Source organism: Grus americana, chromosome 5, assembly GCF_028858705.1.
Source record: "Grus americana isolate bGruAme1 chromosome 5, bGruAme1.mat, whole genome shotgun sequence".
NCBI classification, from domain to species: domain Eukaryota; kingdom Metazoa; phylum Chordata; class Aves; order Gruiformes; family Gruidae; genus Grus; species Grus americana.
This window is the reverse complement of record NC_072856.1, coordinates 44,745,434-44,770,883: the sequence shown is the minus strand read 5'-3', so window position 1 is coordinate 44,770,883 and position 25,450 is coordinate 44,745,434. Positions and strand designations below refer to the sequence as shown.

The following is a 25,450-nucleotide window of genomic DNA, read 5'->3' as shown; positions in this document are numbered from 1 at the left end:
CTGGCTATGGTCTGACACCTAACCTCCTCTCAGCTTTGACTGAATTCACCCTCCGTGAACATCGGTGACTGGACTCGTACACAGTATTCCCATTTAGTTTTATTCTTGTTCATATCTTTACAGAAAATGGCACATAAATCACAGATGCTGGATGACTAGAAGTTGTTACAGCTCCATATCTCAAACACCTCAATACTGAATTCTTTTCTCACTGTATATACATTATTTACACACCATGGGCTATCATCTAACACGTCAAACGACCGGTGGACAAAGACAAACAGGGGCTGGATGGAGGGACTTAACCTTTGATGGAAGAAAAACAGTAGCTCTGGGGAAAGGGTGCTCACAGAAAGCTGGACAGAAAGGGTTGCCTGGAAATCACTGTCCTACGGCTTTTGGGGGAGGGGGAATAGTGCCTTACTGGGATGGGAAGGTGATGGTACCACGGAGTGGGTTTGACTGCGTGGGTCTGCGTGTGCTCATGTGGGGCTGGCTGGGAGACATATGTACATGTTACAGGGAGGATCTGCATGGCTGTTGTTCCCTTTAACACCCAGAGGGCGAGCTGGACAAATTTAATTCAATAAATACACTGGGTGGATGTTGTCTCGCCTGGAATAATGTATTCAGTAAATTCACCAGTCGGCCCCTCTGCAGGGGTGCAGGGGGCTCCATGGGCTTTGGCATTTGGGCCAGAGTCAGACCCGGCTGTGGTGGCCAGCCCTGCGCGAACCGGTGGCATGGGCTGGGGTCACCTCGAGGTGCCAGGTGGGACCAGGGTTTTGCACCCATGGATTAAACCTGCCTCTCCCTGCTGAACGGGGGCAAAACTCAACTGCCCCAAAGCTACAGCAGCCCCTTCCCGGCAAAGCCCAGCACCAGGTGGGGAGAGACAGGTGGAAGGTGCAAACCACCCTGGATGGAGAGTCACCATTTCACGCAAACACTGCCATGGGTTTGTCCTGCTGCAGCTGGGGCCAGAGGCGGAGGTGATGGCTGGGGAAAGGCGGCAGGTCTGCCTGGGGCATGGCAGGACAGGGTGCCAGGGGAAGGGGCCTGGGCAGCACTGGGGAGAGACGTGCACCAAAGAAGGGCCATGGAGAAAGGGGACAGGCTTGCTCCAAGATGACGGATGGGGTCTGGAGCTGGAGCAGGAGGAGAGAGCCCCAGAGATGGTCATGAGGCCAGAGGGACCCAGAGCCTCGGTGTCCTCTCGGGTGGCAACGATGATGGGACCCTTCCCAGTCCCCTAAAAGGAAGGGCTGGGGGGGTGAGGAAGGCCCGGCGGGGCAGAGGAGCGAGGGGCAGGGGTACGCTCAAGGGGAGCAGGCAGGGGACACCCCTGCCAGGCAGCCCCAAACACAGAGACCGGGGCCCCGCTCCCCGAGGGGAGCTCCATGGTCCGAGGGGGGCTGCAGCCCCCAGAGGACACAGTGTCTGTTGGGGCTGGCTTCTGCTGCCTCTTCCCTCCCTAGATCAGCTTCTCCTCCTTCTGCGACAAGTTCAACTTTTCTGTCTGTCTCTCATCCTCTGCCGCTGCCACCTCCTCCCCTGTCTCCGTCTTCCTGCCTGGGGTCGAGGTGTCCCCGGCGATGGTCCCCAGGACTTTGGTGCTGTGCTCCTGAGCTTTGGCCCTGAGTGCAGCAATGCTGTTTTCTCTCAGTTCCTCCTGGGAAATGGTGGTTTTGGGATCTGGGCCCCTCTCTTCCTTGTCACCCTTGTCAAGCTTGGGCAGGGCCTGGCGCTCCACCTCCGTCTTCCTCCCCGCCTCAGCCGCTGCCTCCAGAGACTTTTTGTGCATCCCTAAAAAGAATTGTTGGTATTCGGGTTTAGAAAAGCGCCTGGGCATGGGAAAGCCATCTTGAACTGAAAACAGCAAAGATAAAGAGAGGCCAGAATTAAGGAAAAGCAGAAACCCTCGCTTCACGCAGCAGTCACGGCGAGGCTCCCTCTGGCCCCCGCGCGAGGGCAGCCCAGGCAAGGCAGCTGCCTGCTGAGGCAGCCCGGCCCCGGCACCTGTGTCCTCGGGGCTGCCCCAAAAGGTCGACAATTACTCTCCCCTTCATTTCTCTGTGTGGACCTAAAGCTAACTTGTCCCTGCATGGGGACGAGGGTCTCAGACAGCAGCACAGTTGCCTGAGCTTCACCGAGGCTGGAGAGGGAGAGTCCCCCATTGCCTATTCCTGCATCAACCCACTTCTCACGCAACCCACCCCTCTGCCTCTCTCAGTTTCACACAGACAGAAGGACAGGACAGCCCATCGTCAAGATGCCAGACATTAGTTTTGGGGCAGAATCAGCCTGAAAGGTCAGAAAGCAGGAAGCAAAGAGCAGGAGCATGGTAGGGTAGCTGCTACCTCCGTGTCTGCACAGAAAACCAAGTGAAACTGGGCAGAAATGCAGCTCTTTCAGATGCCAAGAGCAGGAGGAGGCAGCAGAGTGTTCCCCCAAGGACTTGGGGCAAGGGGAGCGCATTTGGGGGTCCTGGCACCCCTCACAGCATCACTGGGATTAGGAACTTGGACTGGGATGACGTCCTGCCTTGGGCAAGGGTTGGAGCCCCGAGCTGGGCACAAGGGATGCTCATGCCACAGGTGCCAAAGGCTAACACCAGCCTGAGCATGGGGAGCAAATTCCTGTCCTGACCAGGTCCTGCAGGTCAGGATCCAAGGACCAGCAGGGATTTGGGATGAGCAGTCAGACCCTATTGACAAGGGGCTGCTGGGGGATGGGGGGTGGAGGGCAGTGGGGCAAGGTCTCCCCATGTTTTCAGGATGGCTCCGGTTTCTTCCTTGCATCCCCCACTTTGTCTCGACCCACTCTCCATCCCCCACAAAGGTGGCTGCTCTCTTACCCAGGAGCCAAGGGGCGCAGGACTCCATGATGCCGTCCTTGGCAGACTTGAGGATGGACTCGGGCAGTGGGATGGAGTGACGCACCATGGCACCGTAGAGCCCGTACTCTGCCATCACGCTGCTCCTGCCCCAGCACTTCTCCCTCTTCCGCCACTTGGCCCGGCGATTCTGAAACCAAACCTGGGGCGAGTGACAAAGAGGGACATGGGTTTTTTGGGGTCACAAGGTGCATCAGTCCCATTCCCGCATGGGAACACACGTCTGCTTGTGCAGCGGGATCAAGGTGGGCACGTGGCCCGAAAGAACTGTGGCCTCTTCCCCCATGCAGCAGCCACTGGGTATCTCTTCCTCCCTCCCTTGCAGGAGCAGTGAGGGCCAAGCATGAGAGCAGGTCCCATCCCTCTCCACAGGATGTAATTAATTTGCCATTGCAGCGTCTTTTTCTAGCAGCTTTTGGCTCTCGTGCCTGGGATTTTCTTTCATTATTTACTGGGTGTCTGAGCTGCGGCACGGGGCTGCAGGCAGCGGTGCCTGCAGGGAGGGCTGGGATGGGGGCGGATGCTCGGGAGAGGCGGGAGAAGGGGGAAGCTGATCTTTGCGCTTGCCCTGAATTCCCAGTTTGAAAAGCCCCTCATCTTCTCAGAAAATTGGCAGAATAATCTCTGAGCTGTGACCTGGGGGGCAGTGAACAGAGAGGCGGGTGGCGATGGTGAGGAAGGGGGGGGATGCTCACAGAAATCTATTAGCGCTCTCTCTCCGATTTCCATTCCTCTTGTCTCCCTCGCTCTCCTCCCTCCCCGGTTCCCCTCCCTTCCCACCGAGCAGAGGCATCAGCTTTAGATGAAAAATTGCTCGAGGTCTATTCAGAAGGAGGCAAAGGAAGAGTCAGCCCCAGGGGCAGCCCAGGCCTGATTGAAAAATAAGTTAATTTCAGTTTGAATCGATGGGCCTCAGGCACTGAAATATCACGGGAAATTAAAGCAGCTGGTCCCCAGGGAACCACGCCATTGACCTGCGCTAATTAATGCCATGGAGTTACCAGGCCCCTCTCCTAGAGGCAGCCCCTCCCTCCCTGCGGACACCCCAAACACCTCCTCATTTAACTAATTAGACTCACAGAAAATTGGGTGTTAATTTGTTTAGGATTTTTTTTTCTTTTCTATTTTTTTCCCTTTCCCGGAAAGTACACGGCAGAATGGAAATGAATGGCGGGGTCTCGCTGGCAGATGGATGCTCGGGGTCACTCCGCAATCTTCTCCGACTTGATTGCTTGATTAGGTCGTTAGCACATTAAAAAAAAAAATTGCTTGCCGTCTGGCGCTGGCCTGATGAGTGGGATGAGGCGGGAATCGCCTGGGTAATTTATCTTTTTATACTGCAAAGAATTTGATTTCAATCTGCAGATATATGGAGGTGCCTTTGACACCTGTTTAACATTACAGAGCTGACAGCTTAACCCTCTCTTGTCCCCACCGCCCATAGCTGTGGGGGAGTTTGGGCTGCAGTGGGGAGCACCGGGGGACTGGGCAGACCCCCAGCTCTGCTGTGGGGACCACGGGACTGATGCTGCAGAGCGATGTCCTGCTCTCAGCTGGCGAGGCAAGCTCGCCCCTTCTACCTGTGCAGAGGGGAACTGCCCAAGCTGCAGGGTAGGTGCTGGTGACGGCCAGCCTTGGCCGTTACTGGGAGCCCGGCCGGCCTGACCCCGCAGGGAGCTCTGCAGGGTGGGTGGGGTGGTGGTCCCAGCATCTGTGATCCCAGCTTCTTCCAGCAGAAGACACTGTGCATGTCAGAAGGGATTTTACAGCCAGGCTGCTTCACCACACATGTCACTTCCTCTGTATGATAAATAGTCTGATTTATACTTTCATACTGCCAATAGGTAACCCCTGGACCATGGGTGGCTGCAAATCCACTGGGGCTTGAGCAAGGACCCTCAGGAGTGCACAGCTTTCTCTCTCCGCCTGTTCCTCCATGCCTGCGTGACACAAGGCTTTGCTCGGGCGTGCAGTCAGCAGGATGCTGGCAGGGTCTCTCACTCCAGGCCATGTGTTCCTCCCACTCCCAGAGCCCAGAGGGCAGAGCTGGAGGGGACTGGCTCGCTCCCTCTCCAACCTCAGCACAAACCCCTGTGGTTCCTTCTCACCCACCAGACCAGGGCAGCCACCCCCAACACCTCCATGCTGCAAGGGGGCAGCTCAACCCGCTGGGGCCAGGACTCTCCTGGGATCCTGCAGGATCCTGCTTGTTCTCCCCTGGGTAAACCAATCCTCTCTCTTTCCCTTGGCTTCAGGGAGAAATTCCTGCACAACCCAAGGGCCGGCACCTGCAAATCTGCCTTGGTTTGGGGCTGCAGTGACACCTTCCCATGTACCCAGAGCGGCTTGCAGGGCTCTGCACAGCTGTTTCTGTCACCAGTTGCCACACCTGGGATCTCAGCCAGCAATAGGTTTGTCCATCAAGTACCAGGTAGACAACTTTTTAAACTCTCCTCAATCCTCTTTTATCCAGGTGTCTCTTCATTGGTGCTTCTACCACCTCTCCCTTTTCCTTCCCTCCTGCCTTGATGCCCCAAACATCTTCCCCCATGCCTCATGTTGCCCTGCCCTTCTCCCTGGCCAGGTCTCAGCCTGCCCCAGTGCTGCCTGCTGCCACTAAACCTGCTGTCCTGGAGCATCCCCTTTCCCACGGCAGGGCCACGCAAATGCTGGAGCCAGCAGCAGCTTTGCCAGCTGGCAGCCCAGTTTTGACTAGAGCTGGTGGAAAATTTTCAATCAAAAAATGCTGATTCAATCGCACAGGAAAAACTACATCCAGCCAGTGGAAGTGTAGTCAAAATTATCTGTGGCTTTCTTCTGAATGCTGTATTTTAATCTTGGCTGCCTAAGATATGCAAAAATCTATGCTTTCAAGCCAAATGGGAAAATCAAAATGACATCAACACCTCAGTAAGACCATTCCGAGATTTTCCAAACCAATTTTTGTCATTTGATGGGAATTTCCTCTTGGTTTGGACTAGGAAAAAAAGAAAGTTTGAAATCCCAGAATTTCTAGCAGAACAAAAATTGGGAGGACTGACCATCTTGCTTTAATACCAAAAGCCATATCTTCATCTCAGGCATGAAGTCCAGTGAAACTGATGGTGCTCAATATTGAATATTGCTGGGATCAGAACCCAGCCCAGCACCTCTGCCACGAGCCTGTCCCCAGGGAGGGAAGACCTCCAGCATGGCACTGGCAGCCCCCATGCTGTTTCGGATCAGCAGAATTATTCCTCGTGGTCCGTTCTTGGGATTTTGCCCTCATTCAGATGGTTCCATCAGTGGGACTTTCTTCGGGGAGAAGATCTTACTGCTTTCTTCAAATTTCTTGACGTGTTACCAAAATTTTCCTGTGCCTTGATTCTGAGATGAATTATGTATCAATTTTAGTAATTCTGAGATATTTTTGGCTGTGTTGGTACATCAGCCACAACTTCCAAATATGCAGTTATTTATTATTGGCACCTCACCCTTCCTGGAGAGGATTTCATCCTTACATTTACTCGTAGGTTTGGTATTCTGTGTCTTCTTTGGCTGCTTGTTGTCTTTGCTTGGAGATATCTACTCTACAACTTCTGTAAAATTCAGTCTGCTTCAAGCACTGTTTAGCTTTGTCCATATTTCCTCTTGTCCCTTCCCATCACCTGGATCGGCTCAGATTTGTGAATCGTTTTATTGACGTGACTGTGTACCACACACCTTCCTTCTCACTTGCTTTCATCTGGTTCTCTGTTGCACAGTCCAGGGTGTGGTGAAAATATTGTGTTTGTGCTTCCACACTTCACGAACAGTGGTGAAAACGCCTGGTTAATTTTAGACTGAAGCACGTCAGATGTTTGTGCAAAGCTATCACAATCTGATGCGCAGAGGTGTCTTTTGGACCAATGTGCTACATCTTAAGATGATTTACAGCCTTTTATTATCACATGAGCACCCTCTGTGAAACATGGGAAGCTTGTTCCAGGAACCCTACCCTCAAAAAATGGACAACACAGTAAAGAGGGCAGGTTTGTCTTGCTATCCATCAGATGCATTAGCATCTAAGTTCAGCCCATGCATGCACATTTGCTGTTTACCAGCACAAAGCCCTCTCCTGGGCTGCTCCTGAGGCTCCACAAGTGCCACCCTTGGCACACCAAGGCCTGGATCTGGGGTGGTCACTGCTGTGGCCGAGCTAGGGGCAGCAGCCAAGCATGCCTCTGACAGGGCTGACAGGCACCCTCCGTGCACCGGCAGCAGGAGAAGATGATGCTCACTGTAGATTGCACACTGCAAGTTGGGTATGCCTGCATGCCCAGAAACTGCAGGCTCTTCCACATCCATGGGTTTTGGTCCTCTAGGCATTGCAGCAAGACCAAACCCCATCACCTTGCAAAACCTGCTCTCAATATGAAGCAGGCAAATAGAGGGTGGTAACGTAACACCTCGCCCAGAGAGGATCTGCCCATCGACTCAATCCCTATCATTTGGTCAGAGCCGAGCATCACACACTTTCTAACCACAGTGAGCACATCATGCTGACACCGTTTCCTCCAGGAGCAGCCACAGCCTGTGAACCAAGACAGCAGCAAACACCAGCACCTTCAGTGTCATCTCCTGGATCATTGTTCCACATGCCCGTCCATCCCCCATACCAAAATCAGCAGTATTGCAAAGCCTTATAAACGAGGATGTTTCTAACCTTAATCAGCATCTAATTCTCATCCTCAGTGCCCACTGCCCAAAGCAGCAGAAGTTGAGGCACTCTGTGTGCTCGACCGCAGGGTTGCAGCGTCTTGGAGTCAAGACTGGCAAGGTTATTCTTACCAGTTTCCTCCTCTGAATCACAAATTATGACCGATACTTCTTTGGATTATTGATGATGCAGAAGAGCAAATTGTAGCCGGAGGAATCTCTCATTTTGCAAAGCGACATGAGACTCAATGTGTCCTTGTTATCCACATTCATCATATTAGTTAGTTTGTTTACCTAATCAGCTCCTGAAACATTGTCTGCTAAAGAGAGAAATCTCCCTGAGGTTGGCCATGAGCCAGGAATCAGAATTAGCAAAGGAATATTTTAAGGCATCGAGGGTGTTACCATGTATTCTTTCTGTATTGTTTCAACCTGAAATTTTCACTGGTTGCACTCATTTTCTTGACTGCTACTTTCCAAGCTGGGGCACACAGGAGAATTGGTAGTGGCCTTTTTTGTCTTTCTAATAAAAAAATGCTATTTTCCCTGCCTAAGCATTACTCATCTCTTAAAGGAAAATTCCAGGCTAGATAATGGGGAAATTTTGCTTCACCAAGTCTCACATACTGCCTTTGAAATAGCATTTCAACAGGGGTCTTTCAAGTATCAAGCTTTACGGAGCACAAGATGGTCCCAGCCCAAAGCAGTACATGCCGAAATGTCCACTAGATGGCCACAGCCAAATGCATGTCCACACATGCACAGACACACCGACACGCAGACACACAGACACACCAGCACATGCCTTTGCCAGGCTGCAGGGAGCAGCCGCACACGGCTGTTGGCAAACCAACAACCAAGTCAAGGGACAAAAGCCCAAGTCCCCCCAGCAGCAACACTGAGACCGTCTCCCCCACCCACAGACTAACAGGCACTCCTTCTTTGCTCTCTGACAATTCCCCTGGTGCAAACCTTCAGCTTCGGGGAGCCGAACTGTCACCCTGTACGATCCCTGCAAAGAAGCCATTTCTGATACTGAGCTCTTCAAGTGAGGACACAGCAGAGAAACCCTGTCCTGTCCAGCCAGGCAGCCTGGGAGCTGGACTTCTCCTGTGACATTGTCATGGGTTGTAATCTGGTCCTACCAGACGTGATGGTGCTGATGGCTTTCTGACCCAACACACTCATGTCCATGCAGCACCACACTCTTCTCCCAGGGATCCAACCACCGTGAGCTGAACCGTGCAGAAGCTGAACTTCTCATGGTCATCCACCAGATCTCTTCCCTCTGAAGCATTTACTGACATGGGAAATATCCAGACATCTGCACCAACACCCTGTAGTTGCTTATGTCCCTTTCTCCACCACACCGCTCCGGTCTCATCCTGTCAACTCACTGTATGCACAGCAAAGCACTGGCACAGAGAAGCTCTGTTTCTCAGGGCAAGCTCCTCACAACTCTGCCAGCATAGTGGTTTCCCCTCTCCTGGACTAGAAAAACCTGGTCAGGCCCACTATCCCCCTCACAGCAGAAAGCTGCTCCTAAAGTCACGCCCAGTGGCATACCTGTTACTTCCCCACTTGAAGACTTTGGTGGGTCCAGCTGCAGATCAGAGAACATCTCCAGCTCATCTCCACACCTGGGGCCCTGCTGCTGTCTCAGCACTCAGTTCCTCTTGTCAACTACACATCTCCCTTTCTACCTTCTTCCTTTCCAAGCCAAGACTCTACAATGAGAGCAGTCAAAACAAAAACCTCCTCTGAAAAGATAGCGATGTCCTCACCCTCACATCAGACAGGGACAGTGGCCCTGGCTGGGTTCAATCTGAGGATGTGAGCATTGCAAAGAACGGCCTCATATCTTCCTTGGAGCATGTCCCCACCAGCACTCACTGGCCCTGGGGCTTTACAATGAATTGCCACAAGAGCGTAAGGTCTGACTGGGTCCTGGGGCTTCCACAAATCCCTTCCCTGCAGTGATCACCCCAGGAAAGCTTTCTGTCCCCAGGCTGCTGGTGGAAACTGCACCACTTGTGTAAGCCTGGAAATAGTTTATTGCTGTCTTTTCAAAAGTAATGTCAAAATTATTGGCACTGTTTATGGTGACATCACTTTCTATGGCTGGTGTAAAGTGGGTATGAAGTTAAATGAGAGCAGTAAAGGTTGCACATGGGCTGCATGGCTGATCACAGGACTTATCATCCCTCCTTTTACTAAACACTGGGAAGGAGCTTTCTGAGCTCACATTAGAAAGAGCAATTCCCGTACACAGTGTGGCAAGAGCCCTTTCTGGTAATATCTGGAGTTGTGTCCGACCCATGCAGCTAACAGGTCCAACCAGACGTACTGAGATGAGCTGTGAGATGGTACTCATCCCTCTCGAGCAAAGACATGACAGTTCATCCAAGCTTGGGTCTCCTCTGAGCTAAACTAGCACAGGGCACACATTGAATATGGGCTCAGTATGACACCCAGCAAAACTGTACATGCTATTACCGTGTCACCAGTCCTGCAGGCCAGGCTTGCCTCTGAATCCTGCTCTTAAAAGCACTATGTGGGCCAAGTATAGCTACTTGTTGCAATATATCTGACTTATGCAGCCAATGCTATAAAATCCCTCTTGACCAGCAAACATGTCTTAAAGTGTGTCCCCTCGGCAAATCTGGGATTTTCACCTTGCCACCTCATGAGGCTACGAGTTTTCTCACTTGTAACCTTCAAAGAGTGAAGAACTCTTCAGGGGCTCCATCTTCCCCAAAGAAAAACAAGTGTGCACAAGATGTGCATGGTAGGATAGTAAGATCAGTGGTTCTGCACACAATCTGTGCAACACATCCGCACAGCAAATGCATCCCTGAGACATCGACTTCATCATGGCCAGGCCATGATGCTAGCTGACCAGCTGCTTAGCTGGAGCTACAGCTCCATATAGGCCACCAGATGCTGGGACATGGGAGATAAACATACAAATTCCTCTTTTCCTAACATGCTGATTGAAAAACATGAAAAACATCAGGGTCGTGGGTGCATGATAGTCACAGGAAAGCTGGCAAGAGTACGCCCATCATCCTAGCCCACACAAACCCAGGGAGACATCTGTCATCATCACAAAAGGTGATACTGCGCAGCCATCCTTTGAGTGCTCACAATGCCCGGCTCCATTAACCAAGATGCTACACTGCCTGTATAATTTCATTTTGCCTCCTTTTCCCCCATTAACGTTACTCTGCAGGTTCTCTGGCACAAAGGAAACCTTAGCATAGGTCTTCATAAGCATCCACATGCAATGCACTCTGTGAACAAGCGGGAACACACCATATTATCACCTTCATGTTAGAGCAAGGCAAGTCAGGGCAGCTGGAGGAGAAATGTCACATCTCTTTCAATGGACACCAAAATCAGAGCTTGGGACGCCAGCCTTCCTCAGAGGCTGTGAGTGCTGCCTGTGCTCTGGGCTGCCCCTTGCATGCCAGAAGCAGCTGCATATTGCCCTTTCCTTTATCAGCACACACAGAGCAAAGGGCAAAGATATGCTCTGGCTTTCTCCAGAAAAAAACGTAGGAGCCAGAGGCTGTGCACCAGCAGGACATGGTGTCTGCAGCACTACCTGGTGCCCGCCGTTGCCTGAGATAAGGCTCAAGCCCATCCCTGCGTGCATGGGGACAACCCAAAAAGTGCCCCCTGAGGGCTACAGCACAGGCTCACCAATGCACAGGAACTCTTGGTATATTGAAGCATCAGCTGGAAGATATTTACGGAAACACTTTGTGTATTGCAAAATCTTGTAACACGTTGTAATAAGTTTCCATGCAGCAGCTTGGACTGAGAACCAAAAAGGGAAAGTTGCAGTCCTTTACACTCTTCCCTTAGGAAGATACGTGGTAAGGACGGTGTTTGCAATTCCTTGCCTCACGCGGTAAGAGATATCTAATCATCCAACCTCAGCAAATCCTTCACCGGACTCTCTTGAATCTGGTGGAGGAGGAGGACACCTGAGCCAAAGGGCAGGCCAGAACAGCGCTCTGTCCCCAACCACCACCCGAGAGGTCAGGACTGGCAGTTACAGTGGCCTCACTGGGGTGGCCCTTCAATGCTCTACTCCTACCACGTGTCTGCTCCTGGCTCTACATGTTCCTCAGCTCTGTGCACCCTTAACCTTCTTTGAGTAATTTACAACTCCATGAGTTTTCACATGACACCTTATAGCTGCAGAATACTCATGCTCCAGGCACTGGCTGCTGCTGTGCCACCGACGCCTGCAGCCGACATTGTCAGCTCGGGCTAGCGCACAGCACAGCTAATGGTGTGACCTGCAGAGCTGGCAACACGCAACCCGCTCGTGGATGCTGCTCACACCAGGGCAGCACATCCGAGCTCACCAGGACATTCCCAGGTATTCCCCATGCTTAGTCCACCCAAGCTAAGATCTTCCAGGCAGGGACCCTTGCTCAATTGTCACTTAGCCACTGAAGCCTTGATCTCATTCATGGTCATCATATAAGCTCAACAAGCTGATCTGATCCACTAACAGATGGCAGGGTGCTGTGGTGACAATCATGGGGGACTCTGAGTTGGAAAGGTGGCAGTGAAGCCGAAGATACGAAGGGACCTAGAGATATCAGAAACACTTGACGGACATAAATTATTTTGGAACAGACATCACCGGCACATCTGGGTAAAGAGCAGTAACCGGCACAGCTACTCATGATGTACCTTTACATGGATGGGTTGGCTAGATCCTTCCAGGGGGGTGTTTCCCAACAACACTCACAGTTCAGCCTCCCTCTGGATGGCTCAAGCAGTGCCTTTAGAGAGGAAAGGCTAGCACGGATGAGAAGGCATTTCCCCCAGTGGCATACCCTGCGGACCCCGCAGCGGCAGGTGAGCCAGAGCTTCCCAGAGGTGTGGGTGGGCAGCCTGGCTGCACTGGCCTGGCTGAACAGCACGCGTATGGGCTAACCCAGCCTGGCAAAGTGCTGCTGCTTATCCACATTGGAGCAGGTCAGCTCCAACAGCCAGGCAGGAGTCCATCAGTAGGTTACTTACAGACCATGGAAGGGACATAATCCCCATGTTTGTGAACATGCAACATGCAGGCCATGGGCCTTTGTATAAGTCACAGGAAGGTTACCAAGGATGAGCAATGCTTCACTTGCATCGCTTTGCTGTGAATTTGGGGAGAAAGCTGCAGCTGAAAGCTCTAATAACTACAGCCGAAGTTTCGGCTCTGCCTTTGCTCAGACAGTTGGGAGCCTAACAGAAACCCACTGAAACAGAAAGTAGGGACCAAACTGTGCTCTCACACCAGGCAGGTCCTAAACTGCACATTTCTTGCTGCTCCTAGGGCAATGCCAGTCAGAGTAGACAGAAGAGCACCTAATGCTTTCTCACAGCCTCTGATGAGGTGGTCTCTGGAAGCCACCTTTGCTACAGGTATAGCAACAGTTTGTTCTCCAACTCAGTTCCTCTTTTCTGCTCCACAGAAGAACCTGCCAGCCTCACACATGTAGAAATCGGGGTCACCTGTATGTCAGTCGAGGACTAGACTTCTCTGCACTGCATAGGCCTGTGCAAAACCTGGCTCACAGCACACCCAAAAAGAAAAAACAATGAAAAGGCAGAGGACGTTCATGCTGCCAGAGACAAATCAGAAGAACTTGCTGAGATCTATCAGGGTAAAAGATAAACACTATAGAGAAAAATAGATCCATTAAGAAATAAAGGGGAGAGTAAATTAACCATGTCTCTAAAGTGCCTGTGTTATTGAACTGTTAAAAAAATCTCTATTCAAAGTCTGGAAAGGAGGAAAACTTTATTACAAAGGGTCATTAAAGGAAAACCTGAACACACAACTATCAGCTGGTCCCTCTGCCAGGCATCCTAAGGCTGGAGGGGAATTAACTATTGAACTTGCTGGGCTGCCCAATTATTTTGTTTTTTAAATCAGTTGTGAAAAACTGCAGTGGTTTCAGAAGAGAGAAAAGGAAGTTCATCATTAAAAGAAGGAGTGAATGCAAGTGTTCCCAGCACAGGAATTTAGGGTAGCATTTCCAGAAAAGCTTAAGTGATTGAGGAACCGCAGTGCCTAAGCTAAGTCAGAGAAGTGTTACCCTCAACCTACTGTTAAGAAAATAGGGGGATAAGTTGTCACAGCCTGGCATTAAGGCTGCAGAGCCATTCCTCATTCTCCTGGCCGTGACGGTGAAAGTCTTTGCCAAGGGGCTCCACAGCAATGGGCTATGGCATGTTTTGTTGCCTGCCTGTATTTCCTCTTGCAAGGAGTGCCTCAACACTTGAAGGTATCTGACCCTCGGTGACGGTGCCTCCAAACCATGGAGAGAACAAGGAAGGAGCCGTCACTGCAAAGCCCCATTTCCCTCTCGATGCTGTGGAAGAGCACGCCAAAATCACACTGTCCCTTATGCCGTGACAGCCATAAACATCTCGCAAGGAACAGAGCAGAAGGCAAAGACGGGCAAGTTTGGTTTTATTTGTTTTTCTGTCCCATTTAGAAAATTGGTCAGTGGCTGAAGCAACTCAGGGACTGAACATAGAGGGCTAAAGCGAGACCTGGGTATACAAAATATTCGTAACTCTGTACCTCCATCTCCGCACTAAAAAACCATTTCTTAAACTGCACCTACAGCCCCAGCTGTAGCAGGGTAAATCCCACAAGGGCAGGTAACCTGCGTGGTCTAGCAGCAAGCAGGAGAGTCCCAACTTTACTGTAAGCTGAAGAGATGTTCCCAGCCCTTCATTTTCCTTCCTGTGTCCTGCCACATTTTCTTCCTCTGTCCAAAGGCATCTGGTTAAGACTTTTCAGACAGTAATCCCTTTGGGAAGGCTTGCCTTCTTTGCCCATCACCCAGCCCCTCTGTTTGCAGCTCTGGTAATTAACTTGTAAACGAAGTTCTAGCACATGGACTGAAAACAGGCCATAGATAAAGGGTAATGAAAACACTCCATTACAGAAAGGGCCAAATGAAACAACTCTTAATTGAAAAATGGAAATTAATATGAATTTAGATCAACTAAACAAGCACGTTATTGACGAGGCAGTAAAGTGGATGAACTCCTCACATACCAATTAAAGACATGGAGGCAGAGATGCACCATACGCCACGAGAAACACTCATAATAATATTCTCACCAAGCCAGTAAGTTTGATTAGTTTTATTACTCTCACTTGTACACTTCCTACATTTCTAAAAGCATAGGGGAAGTTAATGACACTTATCCGGTATCACACTGCCGTGGCTTGCCCCACTGCTCAGGAATTATTGGCAAAGGTAGCCAGCACTAGCTGCTCAGCTCTATTTCATGATTAACTTCTTGCAGGGCTTGCAGGGTTCTTAAAAAAATAAATTAAGATATTGAAATGGTTGGCTCACACAGCAGCAACATTTTCAGCTTCTCCATCACCTTGGTAATCTACCTCCAACCACCCTAATAGCTCTGGTAATTTTCCTCCAGCTACATGATCTCTGTGAACGTGCTGCATAGAGATACAGGTGGGAACCCACGGGCACTGTGCCTTTCTTTTCTGAGTGTGAGACTCATCCAAAGTTTTAGCAAGAATAGACACACCCTCACTTATTGAGAGTAAGAGTGACAAGCTTAAGCTTAGAAAAACCAATGCCACCACTACTTTCTGCAGCACTAAGAAATCCCTTGGTGGCCATTCCAGGCATAGACTCAGGAAAGGTCAGCAACTGCATGGAGCAATCATTCCCATTCCACACTTACACCGTGGGAATAGGACTACAATTCAATGCTCTGCAGCAAGCAGGAAAAGCTGGTGGGAGGAGGAGAAGCCAGGGCTGCTAAAGCTGCATAAAGCCAATCTTTCCTTCACACTTTCTATCGTATTTCTTGAGGGGACTCCGTGGGTTCACTCCTGAGCTCCTGCTCAGTGCAATACGAGTTCCTCAGGCCTTTCCAAATTACGTTCACCTCTAAATACAGAACGTTTTTGCAAAACTGAAGCAAGGTAAGCTTCTTGTTCTGGAAAAATACTCTTGGAATGAATGTGTCCTTCTAAGTAACCACCCCTCCTGGTTCCTCCATCCCCATTCTACTCCTAAAGGGCTACACAGTGGTACTGAAATGTGTTCATCTGATAGCAGCTAAGCCAATACATTTTCAGTTAGATTTTCAGTTGGCTTCATTTTGGTTTTAGCCAAAATTGACCTCTTAGCTGCCTGACAAAGCTGTCTGGATACACAGACGATTCCCCACTCCTCACACACGGTGCCAGCATCTCCTTGGGGTTCCTTTTGCTTACATGAGCAATTTTATTTGTCCCAAAATTCTTCACCTACGTAATTACCATACAATAATTTAACAACAAAACCTGATAATTTTTATCATTTTTATTCTCTTTTTTAATTGATTAATTTCCTTAAAAGGTGAACCTAGTGTCCCCACAATGGCAGTCAGGATCTTATTTTTGGGAAATTAGTGAACTGATTGATTTGTTTGATCAGTAGGAGACATACTGTAATGACAAACATACACAGTCATTTCGATAATCCCAAATCAAACTGTTATTGAACTTTAATATTGTAGATACTGCTGTTTAAAGTTTGGAACTGTCACATATTAATAAATTCAATAGTGATAACTTATCTAAAATCTACACATTACACTTAAGAGTATCTGTTTTGAGAAACACACTGATGTAAGTCAGGTGTCAGAATACTTGTCAGCTTGAGGCCATTTTGAATACTTCAAGTTGTCTATTACGGATATACTTCCCTGCAGGAATCTACTTACCTCACCTGGATTTTACAGAATGGTCTGGGTTTATTCTGATAGCGGCACTTCAACTCTTCTGAATATCTTTCAAATACATTGATTAACATAGTCTTTTTCAAGTATCTTGCAAAATGACCACAGTGACATCTGGTCTGACTTGTGCAAAGTGTCTCACTAGGAAAAGTAAATTCTTTTCCCACATTGCCCAGCGGGAGGATGCTCACGTTCCTTCCAGGAGCAGCCAGCTCAATACGGGAGGAAGATGCACGCACTGTGAAAGAGTGCTGCCTTGACAAACTGCACGCTCATCTTTTCTTTAAATGGAGCATTTGAATATTTTTTCCTGAATTCAACATTCTCTCAAACCAATAACTTTCTTGGCCTCTGATGGCTATTTGTACTGTTCTGCTGAAGGTTTTACATGCAAGCAGTTCTTATGTATCACTCTCTCAATTGCACTCTTTGAATTTCACTTTCATATTGAATTTCATAGGTGATTTACTTTCTCTTTGACTACTACCTCCTGAGAAATAATTCCATGAATGAAAATAAGGGCTAGATACCACTCTTAGGAGTGGATTCAGTGGAAACCTACATGAAAGGCTGTGAAAGTCCACAGCATGTGATGCTCACAACAGTCTTAGAAAACACTTTCATTAATGACCTACAAGAGGGAGAGAACAATACTGAAAGATGGGAAGAACTGCAAGCTACAATGAAAATGCAAAAATATAGCACTCCCTTGAGCAGTTAGAAACTCATGCAAGGAAAAAAAAAATACGATGACATGAAATTATAAATATTATGAATAAGGGAGTAAAGATTCATTGTCAGCTGTCTCTTCCAAGGGGCATTAAATGATGCTAATAGATTCAAAGCAAGATTTACTTCACTTGTGCAGTTCTGCTTCAGAACTTCTTGCTGCAGGATATTAAGATATTTACATGTGTTCAAAATCCCAGGAGGCTGTTGAAGTATACAGTAAGTATTACTTGATAGCTGCCCTGCTCTCATACTCTTCTCTAACACCCGCCTCTTGCCAATGTCAGAGCTGGTAGGGCTTTTATTATGCTTGCTAGCCAAAGTTAATAAAATGCCATATGAAACTCAGAACACTGAAGGGAAAATCCTGAGGATAAAAGAAAAACTGTCTAAAAAAGCTTGAAGTGACTGAATTAAATAAACAGAAAGAGATAAATATGGAAGCGAGTAGACCAGTGCTAATCTGAGGCTGTTTCTGCAAAGACTCAGAAGTCCAGCTGAACTGGCATGAACACACCGGGTGTGCAGCTGTAGGCATGTGGTCCCTTATCTCCAGGACGACTGACAGGCAGGATGGGCTTCACAGAAAAACAACCACGTGATTAAGAGACTAGCGTGTGATTTATGAAGAATGATTTAAGAAAAGATCTTCACACTGCTTAAATGATGATGAAAACCAAAAGTGACAGCCAGGAGAAGAAATAGCTTAGATTTATTTAAAGAGTGTGAACATCATAACAACGGGGAAGGAATTAGGCTTATACAAAAGGGGCTAAAGTTGAAAAGGAACATGAGGTTAAATATCAAGAAGCATGAGCAAGGTTGGGAATGATCTTGTCATGGCTTGTGACACACAAAAAAGTATGGACAAGGAAACGTCGTAGAATATGTGGTAAGGGACAATCGGGTGCTGACCCATTGGAAAGATCAGTGGTGCTTGGGACTCTTACGTGACCCTGATGCTCATCCCGGCAGGGTGCTCATGCTCTCACACAGCAGATGCCACAGAAATTCTGCTGTCTCTCATGATTTCCCCTTTCATGATGAGCAAAATTGTTACTCACAAGCATTTTCTCCTGGGATACATGTGCTATTAGCAACATCTGAGGTTCAGAACAGCCACACCACAGGGTGCTTCTGCTGCCCAAGTCTAACTTGATCTCTAGGGTAGAGGGGTCAAAGTAAGGAGCACTCCTACGTTTAAAAACTCTGCAATACAGGAAGAGTAGGCAGTTGTTCATTGCCAGCTGCAGAATGGCATGCTGGCAGCAAATCAGTGACAGCTAAGATATGCTAGCCACTATTTCAATTCCAAATCAGATAAAACACTGAGTCTCAGCACTAGAAGGATGCTCCAGATGCTGAAGCAGTACATGCAGCGTCCAGCTCTGCGCTGTCTGCCATAACATCTCCCTCTACCTCACCCACAGTGAAGGTCCTCAGCTCTGGCCAGAGAAATGATGCCTCTGCAGTTCAACATATACTGTGCCACTAGATGAACCTCTTCCTTGAAAAGATCCTTTATGAGAAATCAAAGGACCTTCTTTCCAGCCCAGCATCAGATGGTGAGTACAGGCAACACTGAACTCCCGACAGGTCTCTCCCCTCTTGACTTGATATCCTACAGGGTCACAGGTGAAGAAGTGACCCTCCATGCAGCTCACTCTCTCTAGAGGCAAAGCATCAGGGCCTGTTGCTCAGAGCAAAATCCTAATGCGTCAGGCAGGATTTCAGATGATGGGCTGTTATTTCTGAAGACCAGTGGAAATCCTGTCAGCGTGTGGGTTATCTACAAGCTGTTAGGTCAGCAGGAGTCCTGCCAGCACAACAGGATAAGAAGCAACACTTGCTTTTATAAAAACGTCACTCTTGATTGAGCACAAGAATGAGGGTGGTGAGGGGGGCTCAACACTGAGGGAAAAACGGGGAGGATCTCCCTGTCCCTGCACAGCGTCATGCCTCAGCAGCTTCCAGCATCAGCGTTATCTTGCTAAATGCCCTCTGAGCTACCTTCCAAACCCATGAGGGAGCAGCCTCCTGGGCTGTCTCTTTAGCAAAGAAAGAGCACAGGCTGAAGGAACAGATTGGCAGGTGCTGGGCATGCAGGAGGGACTGAGCAGAAGGAGGAACCAGGGAAATCAGGACCCTCCCAACACCACGTGGCATTCAGGCCAATGCCTCTTGTAGAAACCGCTATGCACCATCCACAGAATCAGCCACTGCCACTGTGTGGGGAACTAGGCCAGTTTAACCCCCAGCCAGCCAAGAAACATCACCTGCACCAACAAAAATGGGTTCAAGGTTTGGCCATTACAGCCCTCTGCCTTGTGCAGCAACCTGGTGGGAGCAGGGCATGGGGAGGAGGGAGGCAGCAGAAGCTGCTGGAGTCCACCTTTGTGAACATCATGTTCAGTCTGTCCGAGCACATTGTGCCTCCCACGCTGTACACAGCAGCTGTAAGTCTTCTCTGGCTTTTTGGGCTGTAATGATTGCTTGCATACTGGCTGTCACGCATACCAAAAGCTGGTGCTGGCACAGCCCTGCAGCTCAGGCTGCTCCTTGCCGCTGGAGGATTCACCACACAGTGGCAATACTCCACTCAGCCTCATTCTACCTCCTCACAGTGGCATGACAGGACTGTCATGCAATTAAGCTGCAAACATTAAAAATCATCTCCAGAAAATTTTAGGGAAGCTTCACTTGAGGAGGCAAATGCAGTGAAAGTGCAGAGATGGTGCGAACACCTCACTGGGACTCACCCATCATTTCCACGCTGTGGTCCTACCCACAGCATTGCTAGCTACCTACAACATCCCTGTGCATCCTCCTGTGCCCAAAGGAGCAGAGATGAGCTCTTTCTGTCCCACATTGCCCACCCAGACCCGGTCTCCAGGAGGCTCTCTTCTTGCCTGTACCACCAAGACCTCAAAACACTGCAGTCTTTCCTTGCACACCAGTTCCCCTTCAATGATTTCGAATTCCCTCTGCTACACACCCCCCAAATCACTGGTACAACAAGCCATGTACAGCACATGTTGACATACAAACACCAAATGCACATCTGCCAAGAACAGCTGATCTGGCTGCCTACCCGTTGAGAGCAGGGGAGCAGGGACAGCCTTGGGAGGTTTATTCAAAGCAATGTCAGCCTTCCCATGCCGCTACCTTTTCTTCAGGGACGGATGAACATGGCTGGAAGGGGCAGGATAAGGGAGTCCGACAGATATGATTACCTGTATCCTGTCTTCTGGCAACTCTGTTTTCATGGCCAACATCTCTCTAGCATATACGTCAGGATAGTGGGCCTCGTTGAAGGCCTTTTCCAGCTCCTCCAGTTGGTAGGATGTGAAGATTGTCCTGAGGGGAGTAAAACTCTTTGATCAAAAAATATAAGAAGAAGCAAAGAAGATGAAGAGTCAGAGAAATGAACACAGAAGCTACAGAAACCTGGGTAACCTGCTAACACATAGCTTTTCCTCCCATCTCCTGTGTTTCTGTGTACAAAAGGTCAGGAGTGAGGGTGAAAGGAGACCCAGAAAATGCCAGAAGACAGCGCTCTAAACAGTTACAAATCACCTTCCCTTTCAGGGATTTGCCTCTGGAGACAGTCCCTCCCCAGCAGCAAGCACCCGCAACCAGCAGCGATGGCAGCTGCTCTTACATCTCAGACTCTACTGCCTCTTGGGAGGATCCTGGGGGTGTCCCTATACCTCCTACTAGAGCACGCGCACCCCTGACCTGGCTTAAAACCACCTCCCCTCCTCCTCTTGCATCCAGAGGTTTCTTAACCCTTTGATAGTCAGGCTGAGATAAGGCAGCATCCCCTCAGCACCCCGTCTGGAGAGGTGCTGAGCCCTTCCCCAGCTGCTGGTCCTTAGCCTCTTCAATCTCCATGAGGAAATAATCCTCTCCTGGAGCCCCAAAGGTTTTATCCACTCTGCTCCCCACTGCTTTTCACCAGTCCTTCCCCACGAGAGCCAGTGCCGGCTCCCTTCCTCTGCCTTTACCCTGGTTGTTTCCACTCCGATATCCCATTAGCTGCTCCCTGCCAGTTTGCATTACCCCATTATCTTCTGGAAATCCTCCTGGACCGCCCTGGGCGGGCAGCAGCCCAACCCGCCTCTGCGCAGCCAGTTCTCAGCTCGGGACAACCAAATTGAAAAATCAGCAGCTGGAAAGCCGAGACGGATGAAAGCCCTTCTCCAGGGGATGGATGAGAGGTCTCGGACCACTTCCACTCACCCGAGGGTTAAACTCCCACCCACCAACCCCCCCCCCCCCATACATAAAACGCAATTTTTGAAAAAAAACTAACAACACTCCGATGGCAAAAAAAAAACCCAACAATGAATTGCAGCCTTTGTTCAAAGCAAACGTATAAATATATTATCAAACTGAGGAACATGTATCTCCCAGAAGGGGGAAGGAAAGAGGAAAAAAAAAAGTCTTTTTCTGAAATTTGGATGTATTTTAGAAAAGCCCTACAATTCCAGAAGGCATAAACAGAAAATCTCTGAAATATCCTCCGCAGTTCTGAATTGAAAGGATTCCACCCAATCGATAACATTACTAACAAAAGCAGCATGCAAATACAAGGGACCTGCCTGCAGTCAGACCCTTCTTTAAATTCACTCCTAAATCCATTCTCTTTTCAAACAGTTTTCCTTCAGCTCCAACAAATCTGTGAACTCTAGGGACAGCAGAGGCACATTAACTCATGTATTTTCTCTCTCTGGGACCACAGGAAAAATTATTCCAATTTTGATCCAGTTTAGATTTCAAGCATTCTCCTCTACCTTCCTCCAACAAGAGCACCGAAACCCAGCAAGGCTCACCGGTGGGACGGTTTTGCCTGACATTCAGCCGAAGTTTTCCCCTTTTAGCTCTCATCCCTGGGTAGCCCCCGTCCCTTTTGCAACACACAATCCACTATCCCTTTTGGTGTTTCTATCCTGCAGCTATTTGCAGACTATTGGCCTGTAATCTCCCGGCTCTTTCTTGGTACAACTAGAGGTCTTAACCATTTAGTACAGAATACACAACTACGGCTAAATGTTCCAGGTCTGTTTCTGTCTAGAACTGAAAATAAAACAAATCTGAATTTCGTTTACTCTCTCCCATCCAGAACATGATATGTACACCAGCCCCTGCTGTATTTTCACCCAGCCCTGTCCAGTCCACAAAGAAAACGAACCCATATTTACTCCAGAGCACCCAAATTGGGAGAATTTGCCTGGGGAGGGACCCCGGGTTTGGGATGAGCCCTCCAGACCAAGCCTCCTGTTGCATGCATAGCAGGACGTCTCCTGAGATAGTCGGTCTCCTTCCACCCCGCATCCTGCTAAGCTTTCACTGGGGCATCTTTTAATCCACCCTTCCTGCATCGTGGCAGGATTGATTTAATTATTCCTAAATCACCCTCGGTGGATGGTGTCTGGCCTTCCTTTGTCCTGAGTCTCCGACCACAGCAATGCCAGAACCCAGCACGGGATTTTTAATTTCTGTTTATAAGGTGCAGACAATCCAACTCCATTTTAACTGTGGGAGAAGTCAGGCAAAGTCTGTTACCCTGACCATTCCCGAGGGGAAACCAAATCCCCTCTGGCTCTCCCAAAGTAGATCTTCGTTTCCTTAACCAATTCTCCAGCCTTCTTCAGCTTCTCTGCAGGCTGTGTCTGATTCCCAACTATTTAATCTATTGGCAAAACATTTATTTATAAGTAATAAAATATTTAAATCGTTGACAGAAATTCTCTCTTGCTGACAGCCAATACTAAGATGCAGAGCAGGGGACGTTTTGGATTATTTCGGACAGGTTGATGGGTTTTTTCCCCCCGAACACCGGTGATCTGCATCCCGCCCAAATCCTCACGGGCTGCTCGGGTTTGCGGCTCGCGATACCTGGATCCGCAGCCAGAAAAATTATATAAAATTACAGCTGTGGCCGATCCCCCGCTCCCTAAAGGCACGTCCCCAAATCCGATTTATTTTGGACGGAGAGAAAGAAAAAAAAAAAGGAAAGGGCCCGGGGGAGAAGCCGCAGGGGCGCCGGTGCTCTCCGGCGGCCGGAGCCGGGAGGGATATTTCGCTCCGTGCCGGAGCGGGGCGGGAGCGGGTCGGACCCGCGGGGGCTCGGCGCTGCCGGTGCCCGGTGCCCTGGGGATCAGGCCGGCGGGAGCCGGTGGGGTGGCGGCCGCTCGCTTACCTGTGCCGCCTCTTCTTTCGTTTCTTGCTCTGGTTTAGGGAGGATTTGGACATTTTCCGGTCGCTGGAGGAGACATCTTCGGAATCTGCGGAGAGATAGGCAGCGGCCGTGGGCTGGGGCTGCCTCCCCGCCGGGGACCCCCGGGCAGGGCCGGGCCCGGCGGCTCCGCTCCCTCCGGCGGCTCCGGCCGAAGGTTTCGTTGCGATCGCACCGCGGACGGGGCCCGCCGCCAGCCGCTCCCTCCAGCCCGGCGCGGCGCCAGCCCCGGCCCCAGCGCTGCTCCCGGTCTCGGCTCCGGTGCCGGTCCCGGTCCGGGCGGCTCGAGGCGATCCGCCCCCGCCAGGGAAGGCTCCGGCCCGGGACCGGGCTCTCGCTCTCCCCTCTCTCCCCCGGAGTCGTTTGCTGGGGTTGCTGTTGTCTCACTGCTAAAATGCCGAGCCCGGCAAGCTCAACAAAACCGTAGGAAAACGGGGAAGCTGCAGCCCCCCCTCCGCGGCCGGGCACCCGCGGCCGCCTTCCCTAGCCCGGGGATCCCGGACTTCCCGGCAAAAACACCGGAGCAGGGAGGGAAAAATTGAGGTTTATGGAGCTACCAGCCAAAAAAAAAAAAAAAAAAACCCAAACAAAATTCCCGAGAAGAGCTGGTGTCTGTCCGCGGCCTCCCTCTCCCCAGGGGTGCTCCGGCCGGTAGGTGTTAAGGGCAGGGTGGCACCGCCTTTGCCTCGAAGGAGCAGTCGGGGAACGGAACCAGGACCCGCATTTCGATGCGCGCCGCTGTGCCCCGCGGCAGCCGGGGCTGGCTCCGCGCTCCGGCCCCGTTCCTGCCCGCGGCACCCCGCCACCCGCCCGGCCCCGGCGCCGTGTTTGCTGCTCGGCGGGCCGCGTTCCGGGCGGGGACGGTGGGCACCGCCCGGGCCGGGCACCGCGTCGGACGGCTCCGGCTGCCTCCGGGAGGAAGCTGGGGGTTGCCCCCGGGACCGGAGCCAGGCTCTGCTGCCTGCCGCTCCGGAGGGACCCGAGGCGGCCTGGGAGCGGGGCCTGCGGGAAGGGTTGCGGGCGGCTGCTGCCGTCTAGGAAAGGGATGCCGAGCGGCCCCTAATTCCCCGACAACGAATTGGGGCCGCCAGGGCCGCGGGAGGGCCGCTCCGCCGGGGCTCCGCGCATCCCCGGGCCGGCCGCCCCCGGCCACGCCATCATACCGCGGCCGCAGCCCCCGACGGGGGGGGGAATACGGTCCCGCCCGCCCGCTCTTCTCCTCCTCCTCGGGACCGAAACGAAATCGCCTTCCCGCCACCGGGCATGGGGCCTCCCGCCGGGACGCCGAGTGCCGGCGGCTGCCGGGGGCGGGCGGCGGCACTGGCGGGGCGCGGCGGGGTCCCCGGGGGCCGGGGACGTGCCTACCTGAGCTGGCCGTCTGGCTGCTGTCCAGCTGCCCCGGGGCCCGGGCCAGGGGCTGCAGGTGGACGCTCTGGGGGTCGGAGAGCACCTCCAGGAAGGTGGGCTGGGTGTAGAAGCCGGGGATGCCGCCGGCCCCCAGCAGCCCCATGCCCACGCCGCCCACCCCGGCCGGGCTGAGCACGGAGCGGGCCGCTAGCAGGTGCCCGGCGGGCAGCGAGTCCAGGGCGGCCCGTGGGTGCGACGGCGGCTCCTTGTTCAAGCCCAGGATCTCCTGGATGCCGAAGCCTGTGCAGCGGGGAGGGGTGGGCCCGGAGCTGGGCTTGGCCCCCGCCGCGGGGGGCGGCGGAGGCGGCGGGGCAGCGGGGGCGGCGGCCGCGCCGTCGGGCTTGGGCTTACCGGGCAGGCTGGGGGCCAGCGCCGCGCCCGCTTTGCCCGTCATGCTGCGGCCGGCGGTCCCTGGTGCCCGCTCCGGGAATGCCTGGGAGCCCCCGGCTCAGGCCCCTTTTATCCGCCCAGCCGGGAGCCCGAGCGGGGTCAGAGCCGCGCAGCCAATCACAGGGGCCAGCCGCGATTAGGGATGCCAAAAAGCCGGCACCGGCGGCGGCGGGGCCGCTGCTCGGCGGGCTGGGGCCGGTGCCCGCCGGCGGGCTGGGGCCGCCGCCCGCCCCCGCGCCGAGAAGGGCCGCCCCGGCGGGGCAGGCCCCGGCCCCGCTTCGCTTCCAGCCGTGCTGGGGGAGGTGGGGTTAGGGAGGGAT

The 25,450-nt window shown here is 51.5% G+C and overlaps 2 protein-coding genes across 2 annotated transcripts in view; one reads left to right on the top strand and one right to left on the bottom strand.

Annotated features, from left to right (window-relative positions):
• The window catches only part of ABCD4 (ATP binding cassette subfamily D member 4), a 42,583-nt gene extending 29,450 nt beyond the window's left edge, over positions 1–13,133 (top strand). The window contains exons 17-18 of the mRNA XM_054826857.1: positions 5,152–5,327; positions 13,057–13,133. Of these exons, the coding sequence (XP_054682832.1) occupies positions 5,152–5,327; positions 13,057–13,118 (238 nt within the window). The 3' untranslated portion in view covers positions 13,119–13,133. The remainder of the gene's footprint in view (positions 1–5,151; positions 5,328–13,056) is intronic.
• Positions 1,475–25,134, bottom strand: VSX2 (visual system homeobox 2). The gene is made up of 5 exons (XM_054826864.1): positions 24,699–25,134; positions 23,298–23,382; positions 20,326–20,449; positions 2,858–3,038; positions 1,475–1,806 (listed from the first exon to the last, which is right to left on the bottom strand). Exons 1-5 carry the CDS (start codon positions 25,132–25,134, stop codon positions 1,475–1,477), a joined length of 1,158 nt encoding a protein of 385 aa, XP_054682839.1.
• Between the last annotated feature and the right edge of the window lie 316 nt (positions 25,135–25,450).

Excerpts from the sequence above, each read along its gene's own strand:
- VSX2 (XM_054826864.1), bottom strand. The coding sequence starts at position 25,134 with ATGACGGGCAAAGCGGGCGCGGCGCTGGCCCCCAGCCTGCCCGGTAAG. Across the intron at positions 3,039-20,325 it reads TGCCAGAAGACAGGATACAG|GTTTGGTTTCAGAATCGCCG; the intron begins GTAATCATATCT and ends CACTCGCCCCAG. Across the intron at positions 1,807-2,857 it reads CTGCGCCCCTTGGCTCCTGG|GGATGCACAAAAAGTCTCTG; the intron begins GTAAGAGAGCAG and ends AATTCTTTTTAG.